Consider the following 18,479-nt stretch of genomic DNA (forward strand, 5'->3'; position numbering starts at 1 on the left):
TTTTAACTAAGCACATACATGCATAGCCTTTAGAAATGCTATTTCACACATACCTTTTGTATGTAAATGGCCTCAGTGGCTTTTGAATAAGCATGTTTTTATTAATATGCTAATTAGCTTCCAGCCAGCACAGGAAGTTCCCAGCAGCACTCTTCTTTGCTATTCTTTCCTATCTGTGTGTGCAAAAAGGAAGCAGGAAGTCATCAGTAGCAGCCTGTGCTGAATACGTACATAGGAAAGAATAGGCAGAGGGTGCACAATGAGACTTCCGGGCTGCACTGAGAGGCTAATTAGCATATGAATAAAAATGGGCTCATTCAAAAACCACTAAGGCGATTTACATACGAAAGGTTTGTGTGGAATAGCCTTTCTAAAGGCTATGCAAGGATGTGCTTAGTTAAAAATGACTTTTCCCAATGATAGAGCCCCTTTAATATTGCTCCTTTTATCTCCTGAAAGCTGTGGGGTACACTGAGGAGCAAATATATTCACCCTTGTCAGTTGTTTCCCTGCAGAGAGCTCGTTTTCTCAGACACAGAGAAAAATCCTTACTGATGTTGCTTTCCTTATACGCAACGCTGACGGTACAGGGCTATGGATGAGTGCTGTTGGGGGGCGGGGGAGAAATGCCTTTCTGACAATGGTCAGAGATCAGTGCCGAAGCTAACAGCAGCAATATCTGTAGGAAGGGGGCACTGTAAAAATTAAGCCCATATGAAATTGGCCCAAATGCATTTTCTTTCCAATTCCACCTCATTCTAAATTATTTTTCCAGGTTTCCATTACATTGTACAGGATATTGAATATTACCATCACAAATTAATATTTGTTCTGCAAACTATAAGCCATCATGTGCCTCAGATACACAAAAACAAAAATTGTCCCTGTCTTTATGGGGTTAAATAAATTTTAGTAAGCATGTTCAATATATATCCCTGTGTCATTTCTCATTATTACACATACCGTATACAGGGGTGATCCTTCCCCTTTCGCCGCCCAAGGCGAAGTACAGAAAGCCGCCCCCCCCCCTGCCGGGGAGGAGGCGGAGCAGGGGCGTGGCTTAGTGGAGGGGGCGTGGCGACTCGAAGGGGGCGGGGCTTAGCGCCGTTCGCCGGCAGGAAGCAGGCCCGGAGACTGCCTGCGCTCTGCCTGAGCTTGAGGGGAGGCTGCTGGAGCAGCGCTGCTCCAGTGGCCTCCCCAAACCACCGCTCCATGCTAAGCCAGTTCAGGACAGCTTGTCCTGGACTGGCTTAGGTTAGCAAAAATGTCGCCCTCCCTGAGGCCCTGGCATAGCGTCCTCCTCATGGGAGGTGCGGCGCTGACTGTATATACTCGAGTATAAGCCGACTTTTTCAGCACATTTTTCATGCTGAAAAAGCTCTCCTCGGCTTATACACGAGTCAGGGTCCATGGAGCACAGAAAACTGGAAGGACCTGGAAATGGGAGGTCCTTTAATGCTACTGCTCTGTGATTGGCTTGTCATGTGGTCACATGACTGTGATGTCATCAAAGGTCCTGTAGCCACTGGTATGTAACATCTGCAGATAAGGTTGAGTCTAAATCCTAGTAGCTCCACCCACACCAGAGTCCGATCACATGGTCATGACGTCATCAGAGGTCCTTTAGCACACTAGGATTTAGCATCTACCCTGCAGATGACTGGCCAGGATTCATTGTGTCTTATGGAAGATATCTGTTGTATGGAGGAGAGGAAGCTACAGTAAAGTGATACACAGGTACCTTCCTTTAGTTACTCTGCCTATTAATGTCAGGCATTTGGGGGTTATTAATTTAGTTTCAGTAACTCCATGTGCCTCACATTAATAGCAGTTAACCCCATCATGTCCCTCATATTAACCCCTGTGTGCCCCATATAAGGGTTACTAATATGTGAGATACATAAGGGTACTATTGAAGGACCTTAATTATGAAGATACCTAATTATTACCTCCATATGTCCCACATATCAGTAACTCTTATGTGAGGCACACAGGGGGTTAATGTGAGGGACATGATGGGGTTAACTGCTATTGATATGATCCCCATGGAGTTACTAAGCTGCAATGCACATGACCAGACTTTTTATCTGCAATAGTGGATTTCCCCTCCCCCCCTCGGCTTATATTCGAGTCAATAATTTTTCCCAGTTTTTTGTGGTAAAATTAGGGGTCTCGGCTTATATTCGGGTCGGCTTCTACTCAAGTATATGCGGTAACTTAATTTATGGACATCTATGGTTTGATCTCTTTGCCTGTGTGGTTTGGATGGGTTGGTACCTACATCTGGGGAGAATTTCATATCAATAGCTCCTCTGTTTCAGCTGCGGGATCGGGCTAACGGCAGTGCAGAGCTTGCTCAGGAATGGCAGCAGGCAGGTGTGAGTACATCTGCACGCACTGTGAGGTGGAGACTCTTGGAGCAAGGCCTGGTCTCAAGGAGGGCAGCAAAGAAGCCACTACTCTCCAGAAAAAACATCAGGGACAGACTGATATTCTGCAAAAGGTACAGGGAGTGGACTGCTGAGGACTGGGGTAAAGTCATTTTCTCTGATGAATCCCCTTTTTGATTGTTTGGGACATCTGGAAAACAGCTTATTCGGAGAAGACGAGGTGAGCGCTACCACCAGTCTTGTCTCATGCCAACTGTAAAGCATCCTGAAACCATTCATGTGTGGGGTTGCTTCTCAGCCAAGGGAATCGGCTCTCTCACAGTCTTGCCTAAAAACACAGCCATGAATAAAGAATGGTACCAGAATGTCCTCCAAGATCAACTTCTCCCAACCGTCCAAGAGCAGTTTGGCGATCAACGATGCGTTTTCCAACATGATGGAGCACCTTGCCATAAAGCAAAGGTGATAACTAAATGGCTCAGGGAACAAAACAGAGATTTTGGGTCCATGGCCTGGAAACTCCCCAGATCTTAATCCCATTGAGAACTTGTGGTCAATCATCAAGAGACGGGTGGACAAACAAAAACCTACAAATTCTGACAAAATGCAAGCATTGATTGTGCAAGAATGGACTGCTATCAGTCAGGATTTGGTCCAGAAGTTGATTGAGAGCATGCCAGGGAGAATTGCAGAGGTCCTGAAGAAGAAGGGTCAACACTGCAAATATTGACTTGCTGCATTAACTCATTCTAACTGTCAATATAAGCTTTTGTTACTCATAATATGATTGCAATTATATTTCTGTATGTGATAAAAACATCTGACAAACACACATAAAAACCAGAGGGCAGCAGATCATGTGAAAATATAATATTTGTGTCATTCTCAAAAATTTTGGCCATGACTGTACATGCTGACACTAGGAATATGAAAAGCTGTTGGCTCCGCCTCTGGGCTGTATCCCTACCACACATATTGTGCTAGTCAGTTTGAACCTAGTGTCGTTGGAGGCAGTCACAACCTGACTTGAGTCTGTCTCGCATCGTTTTTATTTTTCTTTCTTTTTCAAGTGCAGGGGGGGGGGGGTCTTCAGTGTGTATGCCACACTAGTTGCACTCCCTTGTGGGCCTCTGGATTGGCCCTCTACAATAAAGCCTCTCGCTGGTCACTAAGTCCCCACTCATCACTTGCTGTAGACAGCCGCCTAGGGTGCTGCATTGCGCTGTTCCTTTGCATCCGCTGAAGGCATTCTGTGTCCTTCAGAGGTGGTTATGGCCCGTCCCTTGCCTAGAAGTAACAGTTCTGGTTTTTTGTTTAGGTACTGCTTAGTCAACTGTCTTTTCCGCTACGCTCTCTTCTCTGAGTTTTACCCAGGTGATGGTGTCCCTTCTGACCTTCCTCAATGGCAGAGCAGTTGTTGTGATTCCGTACCTGGTTGTCCTTCGGGTTCAAGCCTCCTCCAGGATGAACATTCTGATCTGCTTACGGATCTCCTTGGGACCTTTCGTTGATTTCTCTGGCTATTCTGCAAATAAAGGTTCTGCATCATGCCTTTTCAGCACCTGGAATTCCAGGGAATGATGCTTGGTATGCTGCTGGTCGAGATTTTTTCCTCCTGGAATCCGAGATTCGGGCCTGGTGTATTCTGCCTTCGGAGGTTCCCTTTGTTCCCTTTTTTCTTCTGCCCATGAGCCCTGGGCTCAATGGTTTTGTTGTTCGCGTCTCTTCCTTTGGTTTAGTTCCCGAGCCCTTCCTTTGGCTTAGTTCCTGAGCCCTTACTTGGGTGTTTCTGGGCCACTGGAACTGGTCTGTATCTAGTTCATCTGCCTGTCTCTCCTATCTTCCTAGGTTCAACTGGAGCTTCTTGGCTCGCCTCTCCAGGACACTCTCGGCCGAGTTTCTCTTCGTCTCCTTTCTGAGTCCAAGTTTTCCCTACCTAACGGCAAGGTCCCTGGGCCCTCGATCTATTGCTGCTGCCGCTCTTGTGATTCCCTGGTCAGACTTCCTTCTGTACCTCTTTCCTCCTAATCTTCGGGCTTTAGGAGCTCAAGTCCGAGGGGGTTCCAGCCATCCTGGTGCATCTGGTTTGGCCCTGCTGGGCCTGGTACACAGATATCAGGTTTCTGCTGGCGGGCACTCCTTGGCTCTTCTTCAGGGACTGCTTTTCCACTCTGCCATGCCTCAACTGCGTTTAACGTGTGGCTTGTGAAGCCAGGGTTCTGAAATGTCTTCAGAAGCTGTTGTCCAGACCATGCAATAGGCCTGTGAACCTCGGTCAGCCAGGTTCTTCCTTTGTTCATGGAAGTCTTAGTTTTATCTTCCGCTCTCCTTTTCTTTCCCAGGTTCCTTGTGTTTTTTCTCAAGCTTGGCCTGGATCTCGGTCTTGGTCTTTCCTTTCTTGGGGGACAGGTCTCTGCCCTCTCGGTTTCCTTTCTGTAGGCCCTGGCCTTCGGGCCTCAGGTGCAGACTTTCCTACAGTGACTGACGTGCTGCCTCTCCCTCTCCCCACAGTCCTCCCATGGATCCAAAGGATCTTTTCTCTCCTCTGAGTGCTTTTGACCCCCCCCCCTTCCAACCTTGTGAGATTTCCCCTTTTGCCTTTAGTCCTGGAAGGTCGCTTTCCTGGTAGCCATTATCTCCATCTGCAGTGCCTCTGTGCTGGCTGTCCTGCTGGTAGTCTCCCTTTCTTGTTCTCCACTGGGAAAACATTGTCCTTTCTCCTCTTCCATCCTTCTGCTTTTGGTGGTTTCCTCTGTTGTTGTCCTCAGGGCATAGCTTGCCATCTTGTTCCCCAGTTTTTGAGCATCCCTGATTGTGTACTCTTCCCTGCCTGGATTTATTCCGGGCCATTTGGGTTTATTTGGCTCTTCCTGACGCTTTCTTTCATTCAAGCACTTTGTTCACCGTCCCTAAGGGCCCTCCCCTGATCCTGCTTTCTGGGCTTGCATCTTCCTAGGTCTCCACTCTGCAGTTTGGAGGCCTATGGCTTAGGGGTTGGGCTCTGCCATTCCATGTGTCGGCTCTCTCTGAGAACTGTTGAGGCCTCGTGGGATGTTCTGCATCGGTTTTCTGCTGTCCAAGCCTGCAGGTTTCTTCTTGGGCTTCATTCTCACTTTTCTTTGTTTTGCTGGGTCCATTTTGTCCTCTGCTAACACAGGTTCTGCAGCAGTGACTTGCTCAAATCACTGTGTAATTCCCACCCTCTTGGACTGCTTTAGCACACCCATGCTGCTGTGTCCGCCAGTAAAGTAACCAAGAGATTATTTTTTTAAATGTAGATTGTGAGCCCCATTTTTTTTTTTTTTTTTTTTTACTTAAGTATGTTTTTGTAGAATGGGAATAAATCCATGCATACATGGGGAGAACATACAAACTCCTTGCAGATATTGTTCCTGGCAGGATTTGAACCCAGGACTCCTCCAGGGCTGCAAGGCTAACCACTGAGCCAACTTGTTGCCCCGATAAAGAAAAATTTTTGTACTCTCCTTAAAAATCCTTTTTTCGTTGTGTTTACTGGAGGACACATCCCACCCTTGCTTCTTTCCTGTGGTTCCTGCCCGAGCTGTTTTGCTTTGTATTCAGGTGCAGGACTTGTTTGGTGGTTGTTGGTTACATGCTCTTTTTTGCTCTTTGGTGCCTTCCTTCAATCTGCTGTGGTACAAACTGACTAGCATAGTGTCTGTGGGAGGGATATAGCCCAAAGGCGTAGCCAACAGCTTTTTATTCGCCTAGCGTCAGCCTCCTAGTGGCCAGGTCTATACCCATGATGCTGTGTCCACCAATAAATACAACAAGAAAAGGACTTTACAGAGAGTACAAAACCCCCATTTTTTAATCATAAACTGGCCCCATCATATGCAGAATGTAGGAAATACCTTTCCACTGTTGCATAAAGAGTGATATGCAGAGTAATTTAGTCACTGTTGGCAGTAGTAGTCTTCATATTCCGTGATGTCACCCAGGAGACATGATAAGCAAAGAAACAGTGTGAATCGTCCCATTGTCCATAGTGCAGAAATCCATAACAATTATATTCCCAGCAAATATTTTCTTTCTTTTTTATTTATATTTTTGTTTTTTTATATATATATATTTTAGTTGCACTGTTGGAGATCTTCAATCAAAAATTGAGCATTTGGAGAAGACAAATTCAAAGTTAAATGAAGAGGTTTGTAATTTTTTTTTCTCTCTCGTTTTATTGCTAAGGTTGTGCTGCTTTAGATGCTACACAAGTATATTAACCTCTTAAGGACACAGCCCAAAAGTGCGTTAAGGACCAGGCCTCTTTTTTCAAAACTGACGTGTCACTTTAAATGGCAATAACTTTGAGACGCTCTAACTTACAAAAGTGATTTTGAGATTTTTTTCTCGTAACACATTATACTTCCTGTTAGTGGTAAACATTTATCAATATATTTTTTTTTTTTTTATTAAAAAAAAAAAAAAAAAATAGGAAAATTGATGGAAATTTGGGAAAAAATTGCAATTTTCAAAATGTGAAATTCTGTTTTTCAGGTAGATAGTTATACCACCCAAATACATGAATAAACATTATCTACCATATCTCTGCTTTATATTGGCATCATCTTTTGATTGTCTTTTAATTTATTTTGGACGTCACAAGGCTTACATGTATAACAGCGATTTTCCAGATTTACAGGAAAATGCCACAAAATAATTTTTTAGGGACCACTTCAGTTCTGAAAGGAATTATAAAGGCCTATATGATAGAAACCCCCATTTTCAAAACTGCACCCTTTAAATAATTCAAAACAGCATTTAGAATGTTTGTTAACCCTTTAAGCATACATAAGAATAAAAATAATATGGAGGTGAAATTTAGATATTTCATTTTTTTGCACTAATACATTCATTTAGACCTAAAATTAACACATTCACAAAAGGTTAAAGGAGAAAATGCATCTGACATTTTATCATGCTATTTCTTCCAAGCACAGAAATACCCCACCTGTGGGTGTAAACTGATTTTTGGGCACACGGCAGTGCATGGAAGGGAAGGACCGCCACTGGGCGCTTGAACAGCAGATTTTGCTGGAATTGTTTTCAGGCGCCATGTCTCATTTGCAGAACCCCTAGAGTACCAAAACAATGGAAATCCCCCAAAAGTGACCCCATTTTAGAAACTACACCCCTCACAGAATTCATCAAGGGGTATAGTGAGAATTTTGACCTACGGCTGTTTCACAGATTTTACTAACATTGGAATCTGTAAATGAAAAATGACTAAAATGTCACTTTATCCCCAAAATTTTCATTTTCACAAGGAGTGAAAGGAGAAAAAGCCCCCCCCCCCTCCCCCCGTTTGTTAAATAATTTCTCCTGAACACAGCAATACCCCTTATGTGGTCATAATCTGCTGTATGGGTACATGGTGGGGCTCAGAATGGAACGAGCGCTATTTGGCTTTTGAAGGGCAGATTTTGCTGAAATATTTTTCAGGTGCCATGTTGCATTTGCAGAGCTCCTAGAGTACAAATACAGTGGAAACTACACCCCTTATAGAATTTATCTTGGGGTAGAATGAGCACTGTTTTACAGATTTTATTAACATTGGGATGTAAAAATGAAAATCTACTTTTTTTTTCCCAATAAATTGTCCATTTAGCACCATATTTTAAATTTTTGCAAGTAGTTAAAGAATTAAAGCCCCCCCCTCCCCACAGTTTGTTGCACAATTTCTCCTGAACATGGCAATACCCCATATTTGGTCATAATCTGCTGTATGGATACATGGAGGGCAGATTTGCTGGAATAGTTTTCTGGTGCCATGTCGCATTTGCAGAGCCCCTACAGTATCAATACAATGGAAACCCCTCAAAAGTGACCCAATGTTAGAAACTACACCCATCAAAGAATGTATCAAGGGGTATTATCATTTTGAGCCTAAAATGCTTCCCAAAAATTGAAAATTGAAATTTTTAAAGAAATATGCCATTTCGGTGCCCAATACGTTGCACCCACTTTGTGTTGTCAGAGACCTGCACTCCTAAAACTATTAAGGGGCCATCCCAAGGGGCAAAAAAATTATATATGTGGGTGTAAATTGCTGCTTGGGCACACAGCAGGGCTCAGAAGGGAAGGAGCACTGCGCTTTTTAGCTTTTGTGGTACAGATTTAGAGGGACTTTCTGGGCGCCAAGTTGTTTTTGCAGAGAGCTGGAGGTGACTGTAAACTGGAATTCCCCAAGAAGTGACCCCATTTTTTAAGGACAATATTAGGGTCATGGCATCCAAAAAACAAACTAAGTCCATACCTCCCAACCGTCCCGATTTCCGCGGGACATTCACGATTTGGGTGACATGTCCCGCGGTCCCGGTTGGAGGGAGGTATGTCTTGATTTCAACTCAGATCTGTGTCCAGAGGACGCAGATCTGAGTTGAACACATATGCGGCTGAAGCAAGGAGCTGACACAGGTCAGCTCCTCGCTTCGCCGCTACGTGTCTCTCTCGCTGACACATATGTGTCAGCTCCTCGCTTTGCCGCTGCCGCCGGCTCCTGGCTTGTCTCATCATGTCTACAAGCCAGGAGTCGGCGGCAGCGGCGAAGCGAGGAGCTGACACAGGTCAGCTCCTCGCTTCAGCCGCATATGTGTCAGCGAGAGAGACATGCAGCGGCGAAGCGAGGAGCTGACCTGTGTCAGCTCCTTCCTTCAGCCGCATGTGTCAGAGAGAGAGGCGCGCAGAGAGTGGCGAGGGAGCGGAGGAGAAGGTAAGTTTAATGTGGAGGTGAAACGTGAATCTGGGGGCAGATGAAGGAGAGAACGGCATGACACTGGGGGCAGAGATGGAGAGGACAGCATAACACTGGGGGCAGAGATGTGGGGACATGAATCTGGGGCCAGAGATGGAGGGACATGAATCTGGGGGCAGAGATGGGGGACATGAATCTGGGGGCAGAGATGGGGGACATGAATCTGGAGGTAGAGATGGAGGGGGGACATGAATCTGAGGGCAGAGATTGGGGGACATGAATCTGGGGCAGAGAGGGGGGACATGAATCTGGGGGCAGAGATGGAGGGGGGACATGAATCTGGGGGGACATGAATCTGGGGGCAGAGATGGAGGGACATGAATCTGGGGGCAGAGATGTGAGGACATGAATCTGGGGGCAGGGATGGAGAGGACATGAATCTGGGGGCAGAGATGTGGAGACATGAATCTGGGGGCAGAGATGGGGGACATGAATCTGGGGGCAGAGATGGAGGGACATGAATCTGGGGGCAGAGATGGAGGGACATGAATCTGGGGGCAGAGATGGAGGGACATGAATCTGGGGGCAAAGATGGAGGGGACATGAATCTGGGGGAAGAGATGGGAGACATGAATCTGGGGGCAGAGATGGAGGGGGGACATGAATCTGGGGGGACATGAATCTGGGGGCAGAGATGGAGGGGACATGAAACTGGGGGCAGAGATGTGGGGACATGAATCTGGGGGCAGAGATGGAGGGGACATGAATCTAGGGACAGAGATGGGGGACATGAATCTGGGGGCAGAGATGTGGGGACATGAATCTGGGGGCAGAGATGTGGAGACATGAATCTGGGGGCAGAGATGGAGGGGACATGAATCTGGGGGCAGAGATGGAGGGGACATGAATCTGGGGGCAGAGATGGAGGGGGGACATGAATCTGGGGGGACATGAATCTGGGGGCAGAGATGGAGGGGGGACATGAATCTGGGGGGACATGAATCTGGGGGCAGAGATGGAGGGGGGACATGAATCTGGGGGGACATGAATCTGGGAGCAGAGATGGAGGGACATGAATCTGGGGGCAGAGATGGAAGGGGGACATGAAACTGGGGGCAGATGAAGGGTGTATATGAAACTGGGGGAGAGATAGAGGGGGACATATAATTTACGGGTGACTGTAGGAGGATTATACTGTGTGCGGGCACATGAAAAATTAACGAGTGGGCGGAGTCAACACAAAACTGGGCGGGGCTAAATTTGCCGCAAATTTTGTCCCTCTTTCGCTTATTCAAAAGTTGGGAGGTATGCTAAGTCTGTGCTCCAAAAACCAAATATCCCTTCTTCCCTTCTGTGTCCGGCTGTGCCCTAATATCAGTTTATATTCATATGTGACATTACGTACATTATGCTGGGTACACCAGTGTCATACATGTGGCATAAACTGCAGTTTGGGCACACAGCAGGGTGCAGAAGGGAAGGATCACTCTGTGGCTTTTGGATACAGATTCAGATGTTTGATATCTGAACGCCATGTCATATTTGCAGAGCCTGTAAGGTACCAGAAACGTGGATTCCCCAAAAGAGTGACCTCATTTTGAAAACTGCACCCCTCAAAGAATTTATCAAAGGGTGTAGTGAGCATTAGTATCTCAGATGTGACTGCACAGCGGATGGTGAAGAGGGAATATATAAGCGGTGCGGAGTACATTGGGAACACCAAATTCCCTACTATGTCCCAGTAGCTCTTATGATTGGGGGAGTCACTCTGGGGTTCACTTTGGGGGTTACTTCTGGTGTCTTTTCCCTTTCAAGCTCTAAATCTGGGGTGTCCCCTGATATACGCTCGCACAGCTTATATATTTCCTTCCTGCCGCAGCCAGTTGTGTTCTAATAATTTGGCGATTTTGAGGTTTTTTTGTCTTCACATTTCTAGATACTGTTTTTTCTTTATTTTTCTGGTGATGTGGCCATATAACAGCTTGTTGTTTGCGGAATGAGATGCATTTTGTAATGACACCATGTTTGGGTGCCTACAACTTATTGAATACATTTTATTAACTCTATTTTGCTGGATAAAAAAAAAAAAAAAAAATCAATACTGGCATTGCGTTTTACCTTTTAAATTTTTCACCATGCAATGTACAGCATAAGTAACACATTACCTTTATTCTGCGGGTTGGTACGGTTACGGCGACACCTCATTTATATTACTTTTTTATGCAATACTAATTCTGCAGAACAAAAACACATTTGGGGACATAAATCAATGTTTCTTGCATCACAATCTTCTGAGAGGCGTAACATTTTTATTTTTCAGTGTGGGTTGGGGGCTTATTTTTGCGGGACAATTTGTGCTTTTTATTGGTACTGTTTTGGATACATATGACTTTTTGATCACTTTTTATAGCATATTTTGTAAGGTGAGATGGCGAAAAATCAATACTTCTGGCGGGTTTTTTCTGGGGGTTTTTTCGTCGTTCACCTTGTACATTAAATATTGTTTCAGTTTTATTGTACAGATTGTTACGGACGCGACGATACCAAACATGGATTGTTTTTATTTTTTTTTATATACTTCATTTTCTATAGAAAAAAGGGACTTTTTGGGGCTTTATAACTAATTTTTTTTTTAATTTTTTTACTTGGATCAGTGATGATTTCATCACTAATCCTGTATTATGCACTGTGTGATACAGCATGCAGATGCACAGTCTGACATCAGAAGTTCCTGGCAGGATCAACCAGGTAACAGGGGTCAGGGCAGCCTGAGGTCACTGGCCAGACTCCAAGCTGCATAGTAGAGTTTCCGGCACCCCCTGATCTCGCCGGGGGAGGGGGTGTACGAAACAGTGCGAAGCCCTTAGAATGTGATGGTCATTGCATTGCATTCAAAGGGTTAAAGCCTCCGATCGGTAAAAGCACCAACTGGAGGTTATGGAAGAGGTTGATGGCTGTCTGTAACAGCTATCACCCGCTTCCAATTCTGCCCGCTCAGCTAGTGAGCGGAAGAGCGCTCCGTGACGTAGTATTACTTCATACTGCGCGAAGTACCTAGGTTCCATGAAGTAATAGTACATCAGAGGTCGCTAAGGGGTTAAAGGGTTTCTCTGGTTCATTACATTTAATGACTGTCCTTATTGATATGCCATCAGTATTAGACAAGGCTGCTGAAAATGTGTTCCTCTGGTATTACAGTTCTGTGAATTGGATAGAGCTTTAATACCAGGCACTACAGCTACTAAAAGTATACAACTGTCTTGTATGGAGCAGAGTAAACAATGAAGGGGCCCGCTTGATGTTAGGCCCCCATCAATAAGATATTTATGGCCTATCCTAAGAAATAAAACCCATAACCCCCTGCTTCTAAGAACATTTCACAGTTCTAATATACACATATTCTGTACAAATAGTTTAATAAATAAATACAAATAATAGTTTAATAAATGGTCATTATTAGGGGGCGTTCACACTTGTGCCCTTGTCTGCCTGACGTGATTCCGTCCTAGTTCTCGGAGAAACTGCATAGCGCAGTGTCTGCTTACCTGTTGTTTCACCCCTTTCTGGAGATATCGGTGCCCTTTAGTTTTGGCACCGATCTCTGCCCACCATCAGAAAAGCATACCTGATAGTCTAGCTCTGCTGTGAGTTCCCGCTGACAGTACTCGTTCAAATAAACAATGCTTATTAGGAAGTGGGGAAAGGGAAATACAGCCTCCGATTTATAACCATATGTCTATAATATGCATTTAAACATGATGGCAGGAAAAACTTTTTTCAATATGAACACTCACATAAGAAACGGCTGCACGGGTCCACGTAATGAATTCCCCCGGCTGGGAATGTGAAACACAGTACTCGTTGAAAGCTCTGTACTGTCAGAGGGGGCGTTCCTTACTGCCCAGCGATGATGCAGCCCAGCCCAGCTAAACTGTCAGGAACGTCCTTCTGACGGTGAACACAGATCGATGCTGAACCTAACTTGCACCGATATCTACTGCCCGGGGGTCCTAACGGGAAATCCGTTAGTGCTATATAAAACCGCATGTGCAGGAAGACAAGGTTCACTTTAAAGGTGTTCTATCATTAAAAAAATGGTTTTAAACTAACAGCATGTAAGAATAACCTTAATAAAGGTTATTTATCTCTTACCTATATCTTGAAAGTCCACGATGCCATTTTTGAATTTTTCTTCATCTCATTTTGCGGTGGTCTTGTTTAAGAAGAGGAGTAAAGAGGAGTGGAATGCTCGACCGAGCAGAAGAAAGGCGGCGCTGGTACTCATAGTACAGAGGGCACGCCCCCTGAGCTTTCTAAGCCCAGGGAACACGCCCCCTGTGCTGTCTGAGCGCAATTAGCATAAAGAAGAAAAATTCAAAAATGGCAGCGTGGACCTTCAAGTTAAAGGTAAAAGATGAATAGTCCTTATATAGGCTATTTCTACGTGCTATTAGTTTAAAACCATTTTTTTATGATAGAATCCCTTTAATGGATTAATGAAAGATCAATGATTGTAAATTGCTGGGTTATTCACAGTATGCCAGCTGTTTACTTTCTCAAAATATTCAAGGGGAAATATACTTGTTTTCATTCTTTAGGTGGCAGCAAAGCATCTGGCTGTGTTATAGTTTTTGTTTTGTTTTTTGGTCATCCTGTTTTTGTTTTAAATAAATCTACATTACCAGTTCAAATTTTCAATAGGGTATAGGTCAATAATTCACTTACCAATTGCTACTCCTTCCCAGATCCACCTTTGCTTTGGGTTTAAGGACTGGAGGTGTACTATTTTGTCCAGATTGTTTAACCTGTTAATAGGGGTGGTTCCTCTAAAATTTTAGCCTGACACCTGACCACCTGTTTAATCGCAGCTTCTTTTGTAAGCCAAAGCCAAGACTGGCTACAGAGGGAATGGAAAATATATAGGAAGTTCTTATACTTCTCACTTCTGCTCAATCCACTCCTGGCTTTGGCTAAAAAAAAAAAACGCAACAAAATCTGCAACAAAAGAAGATGCGTTTCAGCAACATAGGGCCTTATCTAAAAGACATTTCTGTTCATAAAATGTTGTGGGTAAAGACAGAGTGACCTGTGCTCAGTATGGGTGCTTCTGTTATAAAGCTCCTATTGCAATAAATACTTCCCTCATCTCAAATGAATGCTGTGTTGTTGTTTGTTTTATATGTGCTCAGTTCATAGTGCTGAGCTGTCACTGCTGGACTTTGATTGACTCATACCTGATTCTTTTAAAGGGAACCTATCAGGTTTTCCACCAAAAACTGGGTCCTTTTGTGTGCAGGATTAAGTAATGAACTTTCTATTGCTGTTCCTCTGTACTCTTACTGTTGTAGCAAAGTGAAGTAATAAATGTTTGAAAGCATAAAAAGTTATATGAGTAATCCTGGTGGGCAAGGAGCAGCTTCATCCTAGTCACACAGTCTGCTTAGTAATCATACCTGCTGCGAGAGATGTCAATCATGCCCAGGAGTTCTGATCAGCTGAGTCACACTGTTCCCTTGCTAAAATTCCTCTCTGACCCCACTGATTACTAGGTTTAGTTATGACTTTTATGCTTTCAAACATTTAGAACTTCACTTTGCTGCAACAGAAAGATTACACTGCATTCCAAATTAATATGCAAATCGGATTTAAGGGTCATAAGGATTTCGTTTTTGTTTTTCAATTAACCCATTAACTGCCAAAAATGTTTTTTCAATAATATGGGAACTGCAACATGAAAATGACCTTGTGTGCGCAAGGCAATGCATGCACGTGATCGGTTTAGGTTTCCTATCACAGGCGACATCGTGCTAGAGCAGATGGTAGATGGCAGATGGTGTTCGTAGGCGAGTTAAAATACACGATCCCCAATTGGGGATCATGGCAGTTAATGGGTTAAATGCATGGATTGTATTGTGTGTTTGGAGTATTGAAATAAATCTTAAACACCTGTGATATTTAGTTTGCCAGGTTACTCCAATTAAAGCAAACCTTTTTAAGGCTGGGGCCTCACGTGGCATGGAGTTTTACAGTCCCTGCAAAGTGGAAGGGATTCTAGTGAATCCCATCCACACATTGCAGAAAAATATGCACAGTGGGCACTTTGCGATTTCCAAAACTGTTGCGGTTTTGCAAATGGCAGCCTATCAATTATATCTATGGAAACGCCAGCAGTTCTCCCATAGGTATAATGGAAGCAGTAAGGTTTCCTCTGTGGACTTTCTGTGAAAAGTGCTGTGGGGAAAACCCTGATACGCTGCTGCCGCAGTTTTTTCCCACACTGCTTTTTTGCTGTGGCCCACTACGTGGGGTCTTAGCTAAAGAAAGACGTTTCACATTATTAAGCAGGCCACAGTTTAAAGCAATATGGGAAAGAAGAAGTATCTCCCTGCTACTGAAAGAGTCAACTAGTGCAATGCAGAGTCATGTTTTGGGCTAGAATCATGGGGAGAGATTAATGTATATAGTACGAGAGTTTCTAAATCAGTCATTTCTATTTCATTCTTGAATAGCTTGTTGCCGCAAAAGATCGTATTGTATCACTACAGGATGAACATAATCAGTTACTACAAGAAAACATACGTATTCAGAAAAAAAGTGAGAGACATTTAGAGGTAAGATACTAATCAAGCCTCTCTTTTATTAGAATTTTTATTGTTTTTAGTAGTTAAAGGACACTGATTCATTTGCTTTCTAACATACCTATTGACTTAATTGGCATGTTTCTGATAGCAAATGTCACTGGTTACTATTTATTTGGTCAGAATTTTAATGTGTGCTCCTGGTAGTTTAGTAATAACGGACTCCGGGCGCTAGTGTGAACTTAGCGTAAGAAGCTATATTTTATTGTTTAATTTCTTTACATGTATTACTGATTTAGTAAAATAAAAAAGTTATGCTGTAAGAACAAACATTCAATGCAATTTGTATTCTTTGTAGGTAAATATTCAGGATTCCAAAGTTGAGCTGGAAACTTATAAACAATCTCGCCAAGGACTGGATGAAATGTATAATGAAACCTGGAAGCAACTGAATGTAGAAAAACAAGTTAGACAGGTATGCTGCAATTTTTTTTTTTTTTTATTGATGTGCAATCTATGTGAAGCAAGCTTTTAAGGCAAATAACCCACTCATTCCAGCAAGCAGCACTTTTCTCTTGAACGAATTCAGGCGGAAAACTGGTGGACCCCATTATAGCCTATGGGGTCTGTGGGTATTTGCTTTTTAAGCAGACCTGAAGAACAGAAATCCGAATGCTAGTGTGAAACTAGCATAAGCAAAATCTGCTTTAAAATGCCCAGTGTCACTTCTTCCTTTTTGGTGCACTGCCGTGTACCCAAACAGCAGTTTACATCCACATGTGGGCTATTTCCATGCTCAGGTAAAATTGCAAATCACATAGACTGCAATACAACATTCACATATGGCTAGGAATTGCTCCTTCTCTCTTCTTCTCTCCAAGTAGTGACTGGGATAGCTTAGCAGGGGGGGGGGGGGCTAGTAGTGGGCGTGATAGCCTAACTAGTGAGACAGTGGGAGGGGCTAGTACTGGGTGGGATAGCTTAGCTAGTGAGACAGTGGGAGCAGCTAGTAGTGTGCAGGATAGCTTAGCTAGTGAGACAGGGAGAGGGGAGGAGGGGCTATTAGTGGGCGGGATAGCTTAGTGAGACAGCAAGAGTGGGGGGAGGGGCTAGTAGTGGGCAAGATAGCTTAGCTAGGGAGAGGGGTTAACAGTGAGAGACAATTATTTATTATTATTATTATTATTTATTATTGTTTATTTATACAGCACCATTCATTCACCATTCATTCACCACAGGAGGTGAGGTTGGATTTGGAGATTAGGGAGGAGAGTTTTTCATCAGTGATGGTGGAGAAACAGGTCAAGGATGATGAGCAGTGAGCAGTTGGGTGGAGGGGTTGTCAGGAGAGTAGGGTGAGTGTCTCTGATGGTGTCAATTTCAGTTTTGAAGTAAGAGGCAAAGTCGTCAGCTGAGATAAGTGATGTCGGAGGGGAGGCAGGAGAACAGAGGTGGTAGTTGAAGGTGGTGAATAGCTGTTTGGGATTGCGAGAGAGTGCAAATATGAGTGTGGTGAAGTAGACCTGCTTTGCAGAGGTGAGTGCGTTCTTAAATGTGAGAACTGCCTCTTTGTAACTGAGGAATTCTTCCTGGGAGTGGCTTTTCTTCCAGAGGCGTTCTGCAACCCGCGAGGCATGTCTCAGTTTGTGTAGGGGGCCACAGAGTCAAGGGCTGAGGTAATGGTGGTGTTATAGAAGGCAGCAGTGGCATCTGTGTCCTGGAGTGAGGATATATCAGCAAGTGGTAGGAGAGAGTCTGAGAGGGTGCAGGTGTCAGGTTCCTGCGGGGGCATGTTAGTTTAGAGGTTCGGATGTCTATTGGAGAGGAGAGGGCAGAGAATGTCAGCAGGTTGTGGTCAGAGAGCGTGGATGGAGAATTAGAGAGGCTGCATATGGAGCACAGGCGGGGTGAATATGAGGTCTAGCGTGTGCCCCTTTATGTGGGTGGCAGAGGAGGACCATTGGGAGAAACCAAAGGAGGCGGTGAGGGACAGGAGGCTGGAAGTGGTGGTGGGGTGTCTGTGTTAATGGGGATGATGATGGTGGGGATGTCTGTGGATAGGAAGTGTATGAGCCAGGTGGTGAAGTGATCGATGAAGGCAGCAGTAGGTCCCGGCGGTCGATATATGATGGTCAGTTGGAGGTTGGAGGGTGAGTAGATACGAACAGAGTGCACTTCAAAGGAGGGGGGGGGGGGGTGAGGGCAGGTAGCGCTTCGATAGGGGCGAATGAGCAATTGTTTGACAGGAGAACGCCTACATGACTGGGATATATCCGCGGAGCCGATCTGCAGCTATGTCATGTGACATCTGTTGCCATGATAATAATATACATAGGCAGAAAGCTGCACAGCAGGAAGTTACACCACTAAACAAATGCAGAGGATGCCAGGAACTCCCAGAGAAACCCAGAAATAACTCCAAACACTGCTAAAGGTACATTGGTGTACTTATAAACCCATTATTAGCACTAACAGACCTTTTAAAAAAAAAATAAAAAAAATACAAAATTCATTGAAAACCCCTTTAAAACCCAGACAATAAAATTCATAGTTCCAATGAGCTTTCACATGATGCTACTCCTTATTACAGATCCTCCTTCACACGCAACCCTTGCAAGACCGAATTGTTGCGTGATGGAAGATGTGTACTAAGAGATAATACCTTGTAGGCAGCACGGTGGCTCAGTGGTTAGCACTGCAACCTTGCAGCATCAGAGTCCTGAGTTCGAATCTTGCCATGGTCAACATCTGCAAGGAGTTTGTATGACCTCCCTGTGTTTGCGTAGGTTTCCTACTACA

At 44.3% G+C, this 18,479-nt stretch overlaps 1 protein-coding gene across 1 annotated transcript in view; it reads left to right on the plus strand.

Annotated features, from left to right (window-relative positions):
- The window catches only part of LOC142203811 (RUN and FYVE domain-containing protein 1-like), a 172,743-nt gene that overhangs the window by 58,194 nt on the left and 96,070 nt on the right, over nt 1–18,479 (plus strand). Inside the window, exons 8-10 of the mRNA XM_075274873.1 lie at nt 6,489–6,558; nt 15,612–15,713; nt 16,039–16,155. Of these exons, the coding sequence (XP_075130974.1) occupies nt 6,489–6,558; nt 15,612–15,713; nt 16,039–16,155 (289 nt within the window). The remainder of the gene's footprint in view (nt 1–6,488; nt 6,559–15,611; nt 15,714–16,038; nt 16,156–18,479) is intronic.

The sequence above is a fragment of the Leptodactylus fuscus genome, chromosome 5 (assembly GCF_031893055.1).
Source record: "Leptodactylus fuscus isolate aLepFus1 chromosome 5, aLepFus1.hap2, whole genome shotgun sequence".
Classification (NCBI taxonomy): domain Eukaryota; kingdom Metazoa; phylum Chordata; class Amphibia; order Anura; family Leptodactylidae; genus Leptodactylus; species Leptodactylus fuscus.